At 48.1% G+C, this 15,508-nt stretch overlaps 1 protein-coding gene across 1 annotated transcript in view; it reads left to right on the top strand.

The window, feature by feature from the left end:
* The window catches only part of LOC116059209 (actin-related protein 2-B), a 25,400-nt gene extending 10,867 nt beyond the window's left edge, over positions 1-14,533 (top strand). The window contains exons 5-9 of the mRNA XM_031312162.2: positions 4,919-5,055; positions 7,421-7,570; positions 8,334-8,479; positions 13,110-13,242; positions 14,225-14,533. Coding sequence (XP_031168022.1) covers positions 4,919-5,055; positions 7,421-7,570; positions 8,334-8,479; positions 13,110-13,242; positions 14,225-14,395 — 737 coding nt within the window. The 3' untranslated portion in view covers positions 14,396-14,533. The remainder of the gene's footprint in view (positions 1-4,918; positions 5,056-7,420; positions 7,571-8,333; positions 8,480-13,109; positions 13,243-14,224) is intronic.
* The last annotated feature ends 975 nt before the right edge of the window (positions 14,534-15,508 follow it).

Here is a 15,508-nt window from a genome sequence, read left to right as displayed (position 1 = left end):
AGCCATGATGAAACCACAGTTTTTGCAAGTTCCCGCAATTTCATCGCATAAAATTGCATAAATATCCCGCATATTCCATCGCATTTTTTAAGAAAACGTGCCGCATAATCAAGGAGTTTTGCCCGCAACAATCACAAAAAAACTCCACATTTTTCTGGAAGGACTGGTACACCGTCAATTCGACGCAGTAGCATAAATCAGCCTTAACGCTCGTGATGACTTCTAAACTAGGAAACCCTGAAATCTCTAGGGCTGCCACCTCTTAGTCGATTAGTCGACTAATCGGTCGTTTTGGTCTTAGTCGACTAAGATTTCTTGAGTTGATAAGTCATTTTTTATGCTTATTCATGCTTAATTACTCATTTCCAAGAAACTTATGAGCACATTTCTGGTAAGCACAAGATTTAAAGTGGTGCTTTTGCAGGATTAATTGTGGAGAAACTCAGTTTTACAGATGGTTCATTAACTACATTTATATTGTGCTTTTCTAGTCTTAACCACCTCTCAAAGAGCACAGCTCTGTCGATTACATCAACTAATCCATTAATCGACAAAATCATATTAGTGTTAGTCGACTAAGAATTTCTTTAGTCGAGGACAGCCCTAGACATCTCTGAACAAAATCCATCAGCCACCATCTCTCACATCGCCGGCTCGTATCTCCACAGCGCTGTGGAGTAAAGTCTGGCTACACCACAGATGCATTCTGGGATAGGAGGGAAAAAACCCGCTCTGGGATGTTTGTATTTCTTTGAACCAGCGGTGTGAAACTCAACTTCACTACGGGCCACACTGGGAAGAAAAGAATCAAGGGCCAGACATCTTTTAGTTCATTGAGGTGCTTTTATTTCATCAAAAAAGTCAAACATCTTTGACTGTATAGTCTTCTCACTTACAGCATGGTCGACATAAAGCCTCAAAAAAGTAACTCAGCCGTCAAAAGCGACAAAAATATTAGAAAAAACACCGTAAAACGCGTCAAAAAACATCCAAAAGTGACAAAAACTTCAGAAAAAACTGACAAAACGTTGAAAAAGCGACAACAACTAGGTGGGCCAAAATATATGATGAACCTAAATTTTAGTGATGGTGAACTGAAGCTTTCAATCCAGTTGTATCGGAAAAAAAGGTTGAGTACTCCGAAGCTTCAGAACTCTATGAAGTCTGCTGCGGCTGCAGGCCCTGGAGCTCACCGCCAGTGTTTTAGTTTGACTGTTAAAAATGTTTAGACAATAAAAAAGGTATTTATTTAGAAGCGGGCTGGCTGCTAGTTAGCTAACGCTAGCATGCTATTCCACCAAGTTTCCATGCTACATAAATAAGCCAGACAGAGTTGTCCCTCATCTGGCGATAGAAACCCTGATTTTCCCATAGACTGTATATAAGAAGGCTTTTCCCGTTCTGTTAGCTCAGAGCTCCACAGCCTAAGTCCACAGGTACAAATTAGTTTTGCACCAAATGTATCGTCAAGAGTGTTGTGAAAGTCGAGGTGCAGATTCGTCACTTTGTGATGCGAGAGAGCTCATATGTGAAGTTGCAGTGACAGATTCCAGAGGTTGTAATCACTGAGTTGTGGTTGTGATGGAAAATGAAAATGAGTAAAAAAAAAAAAGTATACGAGTAAATGTTGCATTATAGGTTTGCAGCTGTCATTGTGTTCATGTAAATATCAATCTACACATTTGTGAATATTTTTTCTGTAACTTCACATTCAGAATACAGGTGTGTGAACATTTTCTACAAGTGCAAATTTCAACTTACAAGTTCAGATTTTTTTTACAAGCTCTCATGTTTTTTTTCTTTGTATGACTTCAAATTCACGTCACATGTGTGTGAATATTTTTTACAAGGGCAAATTTTATTTTTACAAGTGCAAATAAAATTTTTACAAGTGCAAATTTTAACATACAAGTTCAGATTTTTTGTTCTGCAAGTTCTCACATTGTATTCTAAAAGCTCTCCCTTTTTGCACCATATTTACCTTCATACACAGCTTATATCTCAATGCATTGTATTAGCATAGGACGTGATTTTGTAAGTATACCATTGGACCAGATAACTGACCAATCAATGCCTGTTATCTGGCACAACTCCAAAAAAGGTCTCTTCTGTCATGGGGGGACCTCTACTCATGTTAACAATTTCCAGATGTTCTCAGTGAATGTGGGGTAAAGTTCATGCATCCTCCTTATACCAAAAACTTAGATCACAATGGTAAATAGTCAGATACCACACCTCGAAGCAGGGCGGGTTCACAGGTAACATCGCTACTAAATCGATATGCGGGCCGGATCAAAATCTGCGAGGGGCCAGATCTGGCCCTCGGGCCTCGAGTTTTACAAGTGCTTTAAACCATCATCCAATCACAACGGTCTTGGGCGGAGCTAAGCTCCGGATGCAACGACGGTGGCTCTGCTAAATAGTCTCAGCAAGGAACTTGTTTTGGAGGAACATTTACACAGCACAAAAGAAAACGCCACATGCAATATTAAATGAAGTTAACTGTTGACCCAACACAGTAACGTGAGCTATTTAAATTAGCTGATACATGGTTACACCTCATTGGCTCTTACCAGTGTCCGTCTCCGTGTACAGGGCTCCAGACTAACTTTTTTTATTAGGAGCTCAGTGGCCCCCAACTGAAAATTTTAGGGGCACAACCAGAAAATTTAGGGGCACACGTCAACATGCTAACCAAATATTCACATTTCTACTAATTTCCACTGTATTACTAATACATACTTTGGTAACTAGGGATGTCCAGATCCGATCACGTGATCGGAAATCGGGCCCGATCACGTGGTTTCAGACTCGATCGGAATCGGACGTTACCTCCCGATCAGGACTCGGATATATATGTATATATATTCTCATTATTTTTTAACACATCTATAGTTATGCGGTGGCCCAGAGTTAGACCCTTTTGACTCCACACAGAAACAGCAACGCGTGCGGCATGACATCACTTTGTTGCAGAGACGCTATTGGTTAAATGCCGGCAAAGTAGAACACGGAAGCAGCTTGAAGCGGAAAGCGCGAGTATGTCTGCGGTCTGGAGGTATTATAAAGTTGATGACAACAACATTGCCGTAGCAAACTGTGAGATCTGTAACAGAAGGGCTCTGTTTGTTAACAGAGTTGTTGAATGTTAAAATAAGGTGAATTAAATAAAAAATAAGGAACATCCTGGATCTGTTTTTTCACTCTTCTTTATTCTTTTTTTATATATTATAGAAGTATCGGATCGGGACTCGGTATCGGTAGATACTCAAAATCAAATGACTCGGACTCGAGGGCAAAAAAAACCTGATCGGGACATCCCTATTGGTAATAGATGCAGAAATTACAATGTGCTTTATCAAATTCAGTGTCACATTTTATTGTGCACTTTTGAAGATGCAACACAGAAGGTAAACTGACGGCACCATCGCTGTCACGACAGTACAAATATTAAAAAAATATACCATACATTCAGAATAAAAAGTAGTAATAAATAGTAATAAAGTACTTAGTAACCTTTCGGTCATTTCACAGTTAAAAACAATACTTAACAAATGTATGTAAACATTAGGGGCACTGGCCAATAATGTTCCACTAGAACAAGTAGACCTAAACAACTTGTGCCTTTACTCACTCCCCCAAATTTACTGGTTGCACATGTGCGACTGGATGTAAAATTCAGTCGCACACTCTCAGATTTTGGTCGCAAAATGCGAGCATTTGGTCGCAGTCTGGAGCCCTGGTGTAACTTTGAGATCCAACTCATTAGGGAGGTCCCTGGGACATGTCTGCGTGGATTGAGAAAAGTGACAAAAAACATTGAAAAAGTTGTCGAAAGAAAAACTCAAAAGGCGACAAATGTCAGAAAAAAACGTGAAAAACATTGGGGGAAAAAAGGCAACAAAACTCAGAAAGAATCAACCAAAACCACGAAAGATCTGTCAAAAAAAACAAAAACGTCTCAAAAAGCAACAAAAAAAATCAGGGAAAGCCCAGAATGGATTATTGGGGGGGTTGTAACCCCTCCATCTCCCCTCCGTAAATTACGCCTATGGCCGTGTGTACTTCGTCCACAGCAATCCCACTAATCGCTCCCAAAACGTCCCAGTTAGAGAGGAAACGCCCTAAACATATTCTTTGGTAAATCTTAACAATCATTCCCTGAAAGAACCGAGCAGGCCTGCTTTGTTCCACGGTCCAAATTCTCTGCAAAACTTGACATTTTCAGCGTGTAGCTCGCTAGCTGGAAGGTTGTTGTTGATTCCCAAAACAAACTGAGGTTCACAAGGCGAGGGACACCCTAGAAATGTTGTCGATCCAGGTAGCTAGTCCATATCCACGAACTTTCACTTTTATTTTTGTCCTGATGTCCCGTCCCCTTCCTCTGTCTCTGTGTTGTCCGTTCTAACCTCCGGTGGATTTGTGAGGACTATGGTTAACTGCTCCTCAGATCTCTGCAGGGTAAATCCAGACAGCTAGCTAGACTATCTGTCCAATCTGAGTTTTCTGTTGCACGACTAAAACTACTTTTGAACGTACACACGTTCCACCAAAACAAGTTCCTTCCCGAGGCTATTTAGCAGAGGCACTGCGGCTCCGTCCGGCGCTTAGCACCGCCCAAGATGATTGTGATTGGTTTAAAGAAATGCCAACAAACCAGAGCAGGTTTTCCTCTCATCCAGGAATGCTGTGTGGACTAGCCAGACCTTCCTCCGCAGCTCTGTGGAGGAAGGTCTGGCTATGCGAGACTACAGATTGGCTAAATGCTAATCCTAGGGTACAGCTACATACTTTGACCGCTACTGGCGTTGTAGAGCAATGTTGATGAGCAGTAATTTGTACCTGATGTCCTGCCCGAATGCACACGCACACTGGAGTACTGGATGATACGTATTTTTTGCACCTTTCTTGTTTTTAGGACTGCTGACCGGAGTGGTGGTCGACTCCGGCGACGGCGTCACTCACATCTGCCCGGTGTACGAAGGTTTCTCGCTGCCCCACTTGACCCGACGCCTTGACATCGCAGGCAGGGACATAACACGCTACCTCATCAAGGTAGCGACAGCTGCGTGTGTGTGTGTGTGTGTGTGTGTGTATATGTGTGTGCTTGTTTTACTATATTCGTGGGGTCCAAAAACCAGGGAATACAGTATACTTGTGGGGTCTGCACAGCCTTCTGGGGCCCAAAATGCTGGACCCCACAAGGTTAAAGGTCTGTTTGAGGGTTAAGACTTGGTTTTAGGATTAGGGTTAGAATTAGGTTATGGTTAGGGTGAGGGTAAGGGTTAAGGTTAGGCATTTAGTGGTGATGGTTAAGGTTAGGGTAAGGGGCTAGGGAATGCATTATGTCAATGACGGGTCACCACAAAGATAGTGAAACGCACTGTGTGTGTGTGTGTCTCTCTCTCTCAGTCTGTCTTTCTGTCTTTCTGTGTTCCTGATAGCCTGTCTAGCTGTTTCCCTCACACAGTTAAATGCACAAACCAGGGGTGATTCTAGGATCAGACCTTTAGGGGGGCTCAGCCCCTAATGACAATGTGACACGGATACAGTGCCTTGCAAGGTGTTAACTCTGTTGGTCTGTAGTAGGGCTGCTCCCTCTTAGTCGATTAGTCGACTAATCGGCCGTTTTGGTCTTAGTCAACTTAGATTTCTTTAGTCGATTAGTCATGTTTTGATGCTTTTTTCATGCTGAATGACTTATTTCAAAGAAACGTACGAGCACATCTCTGGTAAACACAAGAATTAAAGTGGTGCTATTGCATGACTCTTTGCGGAGAAACTCAGATTTACAGCTCTGTCGATTAAATCAACTAATCGATTAGTCGATACAACTGAATGAGCGTTAGTCGACTAAGAATTTCTTCAATCGAGCGCAGCCCTAGTCTGTAGTGCAAGCAGCAGCACGTCATTTTACTGTATTTTGAATAGTGCTGGGTATCCTCAGTGATTTTCCCAATCGATTCGATTCCGATTTACAAAGTCCCGAATCTATTTTAATCCCGATTTTTATTTTCGATTCAATATCAATTATTGATTAATTGATTCCTAATCTCTCTCTCCCCTTTCTTGTCTATCCACTGTCACTATTGAATAAAGGGAAAAGCCCCATAAAAGTTATCTTTGTTTGGTACAGATCCTCGCAAAATTCACACTATAATCATTTTCATTTCAATATTTTTCAATAAAATTGGGAATAATGAGACAAAAATGATCATCCCCTCCCAATATCGTGAATCGAATCGCAATCGCTGTCAAAATCAGTCAAAATAATCGCAATTATATATTTTCCCCATATCGTGTAGCCCTACTTCTAGTTTCATATGATACGGACAAAGATCACTTCTTTGATTTTATGAGTCGATTTTTGGATTTAAATCGGAAAAATCAAAACAACAAAAGTTTTCTCAAGCACTTGCTTTCATTGTTTAATTTTGAAGCTACGCTTACTCTGTAATTACGTGAACGGCAACATATTTTGGCACAAGGTGGCAACAAAGTCTACCACACCTCTTGTCTGTTATTTCAAAAAAAAAAAAATCCTGTTGTCCAAATATCATTCAGGTTTCAAGAGAGCCCTGTTTTCTCCAAACGTAACCCAAATTAAATGTCAAAACAAATTTCATATTTTTCTTTTTTCTTACTGTCTACTTATTTCATGATCTTTACTGTCTTGTTTTTTGGATGTTCACGTGTTACTCAGTGACTTTGGTTGCTTTATTGCGTGCTTATTCTTTTAAAAATGTTAAGTATATTGGCTGTGTCTCATTCAGCATACTTCGGTCAGTACACTGCTAATGTGCATTGACCACTTCCTGCCGTAGTGCCCACTTTGGATGGTTAGTATTAGTACCAAAAGGAACACTTGCGTTAAAACACTTACCGGAAATGACGAGCGGTCGGCTCAGCTCGCCGCCTCTCAAAATCTGACGAAAAGACTTTTAAACTGACCTTTGTCGATCTGAAATGAAGACAGATTCAGCAACTGCACGGCCTATTTCTCTCTTAAAATGTTTCCAGAAACACGTTTCGGTGAACTATTTTAGTACAATATGAGATCGTATTCTGAACGAGCCGCCATTATGCTCGGTTGTGAAATCCGGGAGAAGCCAGACCCACCTGACGCGTTCGTCCAATCAGCTGCCGGTCGACGTCCCTGGTCCCTCCCCTTTTTGCTTTGTAGTCAAGACGGCGCCCGTTTAGTGCGAGTAGGGTCCATCGTTCCACACTGGACTTTGTGACCGTTTTTAGGGGGTCATCCTGGTACTTTCAGTGCGCTGACTTTTTGCGTTATCTCCACTATATAATTAAAACTAAGTGTTTGAAGTGTGCAAGTAGGCGCTTTGAGACACAGCCAGTATTTGTATTCTGTAATAATGATAACCATGAACTCCGCCCTGTCTCCCTGTGCGTCCACCAGCTGCTGCTGCTGCGAGGTTACGCCTTCAACCATTCGGCGGACTTTGAGACGGTGAGGATGATGAAGGAGAAGCTGTGCTACGTGGGTTACAACATCGAGCAGGAGCAGAAGCTGGCGCTGGAGACGACGGTGCTGGTCGAGTCGTACACGGTCAGTCACGTCACATTAAAGGCTTACCTTGGGTATTTCCAAACTGGACCCTATTTTCCCAAGTTTTTTTGTGTTTTAACGCAGTTCAGACCAAAGTTTCAGCGGTCTGAACCGGCCCGTCTCAGCTCGACTCAAACCAGCTGATGGCTCAACAGCCAATAGAGGAGTCAGCTGGCGTGCCCTGACAGTAACTAGGTAAGGACTACTAGCCAGTCAGAAGCAGAGTATGAGGGCCCTGACAGTAACTAGGTAAGGACTACTAGCCAGTCAGAAGCAGAGTATGATGGCGTGCCCTGACAGTACCTAGGTAAAGACTACTAGCCAGTCAGAAGCAGAGTATGAGGGCGTGCCCTGACAGTACCTAGGTAAGGACTACTAGCCAGTCAGAAGCAGAGTATGATGGCGTGCCCTGACAGTACCTAGGTATAGACTACTAGCCAGTCAGAAGCAGAGTATGAGGGCGTGCCCTGACAGTAACTAGGTAAGGACTACTAGCCAGTCAGAAGCAGAGTATGAGGGCGTGCCCTGACAGTACATAGGTAAAGACTACTAGCCAGTCAGAAGCAGAGTATGAGAGCGTGCCACGAGATGGTAAGTCCCTTTGGGGTGGACTTTGGGCTTTTTTACTTTTGTAAACCTATAACATGCACATAAACAGATATTAAAAACAGTAAAGGAAAGGGAAAAAGCCCAAAAGCATAATATGAGCACTTTAAGACGTCGTTACACTTCTGAAGGCTGGGATCGTGTTGTGTGTCCTCAGCTCCCGGACGGCAGATTGATCAAGGTGGGAGGGGAGAGGTTCGAAGCCCCCGAGGCTCTGTTCCAACCTCACCTCATCAACGTGGAGGGGGTCGGGGTGGCCGAGCTGCTCTTCAACACCATCCAGGCCGCAGATATCGACACCAGGTGAGCGTCGTCTCTTACTGTACGCACACACCGCCGCCGACTTGAGCTGCAAAGAAGCTCTGGCCGCCCGGTCAAGGACGCTTGTCAGAAAGTCCGGGGAAGCTGTTTGAGGCTTTGGCCGCTCTGACGTAGCAGCATTCTATGTTCATCATGGAAAAAGATCAAGCAGCCACTGCACGGCCAATACACTGACACTAGAAACCTTTTATAAATCCATCCATCCATCCATCTTCTTCCGCTTATCCGGTAACGGGTCGCGGGGGTAGCAGCTCCAGCAGGGGACCCCAAACTTCCCTTTCCCGAGCCACATTAACCAGCTCCGACTGGGGGATCCCGAGGCGTTCCCAGGCCAGGTTGGAGATATAATCCCTCCACCTAGTCCTGGGTCTTCCCCGAGGCCTCCTCCCAGCTGGACGTGCCTGGAAAACCTCCCTAGGGAGGCGCCCAGGGGGCATCCTTACCAGATGCCCGAACCACCTCAACTGGCTCCTTTCGACGCGAAGGAGCAGCGGCTCTACTCCGAGCTCTTCACGGATGACTGAGCTTCTCACCCTATCTCTAAGGGAGACGCCAGCCACCCTCCTGAGGAAACCCATTTCGGCCGCTTGTACCCTGGATCTCGTTCTTTCGGTCATGACCCAGCCTTCATGACCATAGGTGAGGGTAGGAACGAAAACTGACCGGTAGATTGAGAGCTTTGCCTTCTGGCTCAGCTCTCTTTTCGTCACAACGGTGCGATAAATTGAGTGTAATACCGCACCCGCTGCGCCGATTCTCCGACCAATCTCCCGCTCCATTGTTCCCTCACTCGCGAACAAGACTCCAAGGTACTTGAACTCCTTCACTTGGGGTAAAGACTCATTCCCTACCTGGAGAAGGCACTCCATCGGTTTCCTGCTGAGAACCATGGCCTCAGATTTAGAGGTGCTGATCCTCATCCCAGCCGCTTCACACTCGGCTGCGAACCGATCCAGTGAGTGCTGAAGGTCACAGGCCGACGATGCCATCAGGACCACATCATCTGCAAAAAGCAGCGATGAGATCCCCAGCTCACCAAACTGCAACCCCTCTCCACCCCGACTACGCCTCGATATCCTGTCCATAAATACTACAAACAGGATTGGTGACAAAGCGCAGCCCTGGCGGAGGCCAACTCTCACCTGAAACGAGTCCGACTTACTGCCGAGAACCCGGACACAGCTCTCGCTTTGGTCGTACAGAGATTGGATGGCCCTGAGAAGGGACCCCCTCACCCCGTACTCCCGCAGCACCTCCCACAGTGTCTCCCGGGGGACCCGGTCATACGCCTTCTCCAGATCCACAAAGCACATGTAGACCGGTTGGGCATACTCCCAGGCTCCCTCCAGGATCCTTGCGAGAGTAAAGATCTGGTCCATTGTTCCACGACCAGGACGGAATCCGCATTGTTCCTCTTCAACCTGAGGTTCGACCATCGACCGAACCCTCCTTTCCAGCACCTTGGAGTAGACTTTACCGGGGAGGCTGAGAAGTGTGATATCCCTGTAATTGGCACACACCCTCTGGTCCCCCTTTTTGAAAAGGGGAACCACCACCCCGGTCTGCCACTCCTTAGGCACCGTCCCCGACTTCCACGCAATGTTGAAGAGGCGTGTCAACCAAGACAACCCCTCCACACCCAGAGCTTTAAGCATTTCTGGACGGATCTCATCAATCCCTGGGGCTTTGCCACTGTGGAGTTGTTTAACTACCTCAGCAACTTCCACCAGGGAAATTGACGACAATCCCCCATCATCCTCCAGCTCTGCCTCTACCATAGAGGGCGTATTAGTCGGATTTAGGAGTTCCTCAAAGTGCTCCTTCCACCGCCCTATTACCTCCTCAGTTGAGGTCAGCAGCGTCCCATCCTTACTGTACACAGCTTGGATGGTTCCCCGCTTCCCCCTCCTGAGGTGGCGAACGGTTTTCCAGAAGCACCTTGGTGCCGACCGAAAGTCCTTCTCCATGTCTTCTCCGAACTTTTCCCACACCCGCTGCTTTGCCTCTTTCACGGCAGAGGCTGCAGCCCTTCGGGCCCTTCGGTACCTTGCAACTGCCTCCGGAGTCCCCTGGGATAACATATCCCAGAAAGACTCCTTCTTCAGTCGGACGGCTTCCCTGACCACCGGTGTCCACCACGGTGTTCATGGGTTGCCGCCCCTTGAGGCACCTAAGACCCTAAGACCACAGCTCCCCGCCGCAGCTTCAGCAATGGAAACTTTGAACATTGTCCACTCGGGTTCAATGCCCCCAGCCTCCACAGGGATGCACGAAAAGCTCTGCCGGAGGTGTGAGTTGAAAGTCTGTCGGACAGGGGCCTCCTCCAGACGTTCCCAGTTCACCCGCACCACCCGTTTGGGTTTACCAGGTCTGTCCAGAGTCTTCCCCCACCCTCTGACCCAACTCACCACCAGATGGTGATCAGTTGACAGCTCTGCCCCTCTCTTCACCCGAGTGTCCAAAACATACGGCCTCAGATCAGATGAAACGATTATAAAATCGATCATTGACCTTTGGCCTAGGGTGCTCTGGTACCAAGTACACTTATGAGCATCCCTATGTTCGAACATGGTGTTCGTTATAGACAATCCATGACTAGCACAGAAGTCCAACAACAAACAACCACTCTGGTTTAGATCAGGGAGGCCGTTCCTCCCAGTCACGCCTCTCCATGTGTCTCCATCATTGCCCACGTGCGCGTTGAAGTCCCCCAGCAGAACTATGGAGTCCCCTACTGGAGCCCCATACAGGACTCCATTCAGGGTCTCCAAGAAGGCCGAATACTCCGAGCTCTTGTTTGGTGCATACGCACAAACAACAGTCAGAGTTTTCCCCCCCACAACCCGCAGGCGTAGGGAGGCGACCCTCTCGTCCACCGGGGTAAACTCCAACGTAGCGGCGCTCAGCCGGGGACTTGTGAGTATCCCCACACCCGCCCGGCGCCTCACACCCTGGGCAACTCCGGAGAAGAAAAGAGTCCAACCCCTATCCAGGGGTATGGTTCCAGAACCGAGACTGTGCGTAGAGGTGAGCCCCACCAGATCCAACTGGTAGCGCTCCAACTCCCGCACAAGTTCCGGTTCCTTCCCCCACAGAGAGGTGACGTTCCACGTCCCCAGAGCCAGCGTCTGCTGCCCGGGTCTGGTCCGTCGAGGCCCCTGACCTTCACTGCCACCCATGTGGCAGCGCACCCGACCCCAGCGGTTCCTCCCACAGGTGGTGGGCCCATGGGTTGGAGAGAGAGGTGCCACGTAGCTTTTTCGGGCTGTGCCCGGCCGGGCTCCGTGGCAAACCCGGCCACCAGGCGCTCGCTGACGGGCCCTCCATCTGGGCCTGGCTCCAGACGGGGGCCCCGGGCTTCCTCCGGGCAGGGTCACATCATCTCTACCTCGTTTTTTCATGGGGTTTTTGAACCATTCTTTGTCTGGCCCCTCACCTGAGACCACTTTGCCTTGGGAGACCCTACCAGGAGCACAAAGCTCCAGACAACACAGCCCTCAGGTTCATAGGGACACACAAACCTCTCCACCACAATAAGGTGATGGTCCCCTTTTATAAATGACATATATAATGACAGAATGTGTATTGGTTGTTGGTCGCAGCGGTGTCTGTTAGCAGTTAGCTCGCTCGTTAGCCGCTGAACCGCAGCAGCGTGCAGGCAGAGCGAGCAGCCGCCAGCTGTTGATCCGTGCAGGACTTCACCGTGAGCGGACTGTTTAGAGACCATGTGACCGGCAGGTAACGTTAACTGGTCCCTATACGCAAATATCATAAATGATAGGGAACCCAGCAACGGCCATGATGAGCTTCTCCTCCTTTTTCTCTGAACTAATATTTTGGTAGGAACCAAAGTTTACATCGTATGTTTCTCTGGAATCAGCCAGCGTGAAGGACGTCTATATTCTGATTGGTTGCCGCTGAACCGCATCATAGCTCATTACCATAAAGTTGACCTACTTTCAACTTTCTGATTGACGCTCTGGTCGCTCAAAACGGAAGGAAGGAAGGAAGAAGGAGGGAGGGAGGGAAGGAAGGAAGGAAGGTAGGTAGGTAGGATGGAAGGAAGAAGTAGGGAGGGAGGGAGGAAGGGAAGGAAGGAAGGAAGGAAGGAAGGAAGGAAGGAGGGAGGGAGGGAGGGAGGGAAGGAGGGAGGGAGGGAGGGAGGGAAGGAAGGAAGGAAGGGAGGAAGAAGTAGGGAGGGAGGAAGAAGTAGGGAAGGAAGGAAGGAAGGAAGATAGGAAGGAGGGAGGGAAGGAGGGAGGGAGGGAGGGAGGGAGGGAAGGAAGGAAGGAAGGAAGGAAGGAGGATGGATGGAAGGAAGGAGGGAGGAAGGAAGGAAGGAAGGAAGGAAAGAAGGAAGGAGGGAGCGAGGGAGGGAGGGAAGAAAGGAAGGAAGGAAGGAAGGAGGGAGGGAAGGAAGGAAGGAGGGAGGGAAGAAAGGAAGGAAGGAGGGAAGGAAGGAACAGGCAAGAACAGGTCGAAAATAGTGACAAATGCGACAAACTTAAAAGACGTAGAAACGTATGTACCCTCTGCAGTTCCCCAGAGTTCCCCTTGGCTATGTGTTCATCACAGCTGGAGTCATTCACCATCGTTACGTCTCTCTGATCAGGTCCGAGTTCTACAAGCACATCGTCCTGTCCGGAGGCTCCACCATGTATCCCGGCCTGCCGTCCCGCCTGGAGCGCGAGCTGAAGCAGCTGTACCTGGAGCGGGTGCTCAAGGGAGACGTGGACAAGCTGTCCGTGAGTACAGGGGTCCCGAAACACGCAAGTGTTTGCAACAGATCAGTGGCCGCTCACTTTAGGCCCAGTTCAGACCGTGTTAGAACGTCCGAGAGAAAATTGTCAGCGGTCTGAGCTCGACTCCAACAGGCTGCTGGTTTTAGAACGTAAGAGACGTCTCCTGTTTCTACAGCCAATAGAGAAGTCAGCTGGTGGAGTCTCCAGTTCCCCCCTCTCATTCCCCCTGCTCTGTTGTTTCCCCCCTCTCATTCCCCCTGCTCTGTTGTTTCCCCCCTCTCATTCCCCCTGCTCTGGCGTTTCCCCCTCTCATTCCCCCTGCTCTGGCGTTTCCCCCTCTCATTCCCCCTGCTCTGTTGTTTCCCCTCTCTCATTCCCCCTGCTCTGGCGTTTCCCCCCTCTCATTCCCCCTGCTCTGGTGTTTCCCCCTCTCCTTCCTCCTGCTCTGGCGTTTCCCCCTCTCATTCCCTTTGCTCTGGCGTTTCCCCCTCTCTTTCCCCCTGCTCTGTTGTTTCCCCTCTCTCATTCCCCCTGCTCTGGTGTTTCCCACTCTCATTCCCCCTGCTCTGGCGGTTCCCCCCTCTCATTCCCCCTGCTCTGGCGGTTCCCCCCTCTCATTCCCCCTGCTCTGGCGGTTCCCCCCTCTCATTCCCCCTGCTCTGGCGGTTCCCCCCTCTCATTCCCCCTGCTCTGGCGTTTCCCCCTCTCATTCCCCCTGTTCTGGCGTTTCCAAGCTCCTAAACCGGAGCCATTTGGAAACCCTTATGCCCAATATAGGAGAATGTTGATGAGATTTTGAGGTTTGGGCGTGTTAGTTTAAACGGATATTAGTTCTCCTAGTGATAAAAACACGGATCGCTTTTGGCTCAAAACTATGCTTAAAACCCCAAAACGTAGCAATGTAAATGTAGCCTAAGCACAGTACCTGAATTTGAATTTATTTGGTTACATTCCACCACTGCTCTGCTCTTCTTTTGACCGGCAGAAATTCAAGATCCGGATAGAGGACCCCCCGCGGCGTAAACACATGGTGTTCCTGGGCGGCGCCGTGCTGGCGGATATCATGAAGGACAAGGACAACTTCTGGATGACGCGGGACGAGTACCAGGAGAAAGGGACGCGGGTGCTGGAGAAGCTCGGAGTCACCGTCAGATAAAACGCAAACAAACAAACAAACAAAAACACTTCCCACTTATCCTCCCTACATCCTCCCTCCATCCACTCCCCTCAGCTGATATCCACGCATCGCTTACCGGCAATTTCCACTGGATGCGTAACGTCTGCGGAACGGCTCCGGAACGTCTCCGGAGTCATTAGGTTTCCATTAAAGTCAGTGTGTGTATTTCCACTGACTGCAGAACGTCTGCGTCCTGACTCCGTCCCAGCTCTATATAGTAGTATATAATAGTATCTGCTCTATATAGTAGTATATAATAGTATCTGCTCTATATAGTAGTATATAATAGTATCTGCTCCGGCGGTCCCAGCCCTCCGGAGCAGATACCCAGAACTTCTATTTTTGCTGGACGCCGGAGAGCTCCGCAGCAATTCAGCACACGGCAGATAGTGCGGGACAGGAAGACCAGCACAGAAACAAAATAAAAATCCGGTTAATTTTCAAAGTAAACTCCACCGTACTCACGGCGGATCATATCTCCCTGCACTACACCTTGAAAACACAGCTCAGAGTAGTTTCCCCTCTACTCCTCTGGATGGAAACTAACTGGTGCTGGTTTTGTGGTTCTATTCTACGTGAATTCGTGAGATCTCGTGGGTCCTCGTGACTACAGCTGTCAGTCATGGCTGCAGCCGTGCCGCAACAAATCCGGACCTGGTGGGTGTTGACGGACGGCGGAGCACGCAGCCGTTCCGCAGACGTTCCGCATCCAGTGGAAATTGCCGGTTACCTCTAAAGGCGCTGACACACCGAGCCGATAATCGTCCGTTGGACAGTCTGGTGAGGTCGGTGACTCGAGTCTGTTCATTGTGTTCCGTGCCGTCGTCCGTCCGAGGGGCCGTCGGCCTTCATTTTGGCCGATTTAACATGTATGTATATAGGCAGTCAGACTCAATGACCCATCTGATTGGTGGAGAGCTAACCAGGAAACGGGGAGCGGGATGAGCGTGACTAGAGTCTCTCAAAATCTGAGGAAAATCTTTTAAACTGACCTTTGTTGATCTGAAATGAAGACAGATTCAGCAACTGCACGGCCTATTTCTCTCTTAAAATGTTTTCAGAAACACGTTTCGGTGAACTATTTTAGTCCAA

Source organism: Sander lucioperca, chromosome 4, assembly GCF_008315115.2.
Source record: "Sander lucioperca isolate FBNREF2018 chromosome 4, SLUC_FBN_1.2, whole genome shotgun sequence".
Classification (NCBI taxonomy): domain Eukaryota; kingdom Metazoa; phylum Chordata; class Actinopteri; order Perciformes; family Percidae; genus Sander; species Sander lucioperca.
Note: the sequence above shows the minus strand (reverse complement) of the source record. Positions and strands in the feature narration are given on the sequence as shown.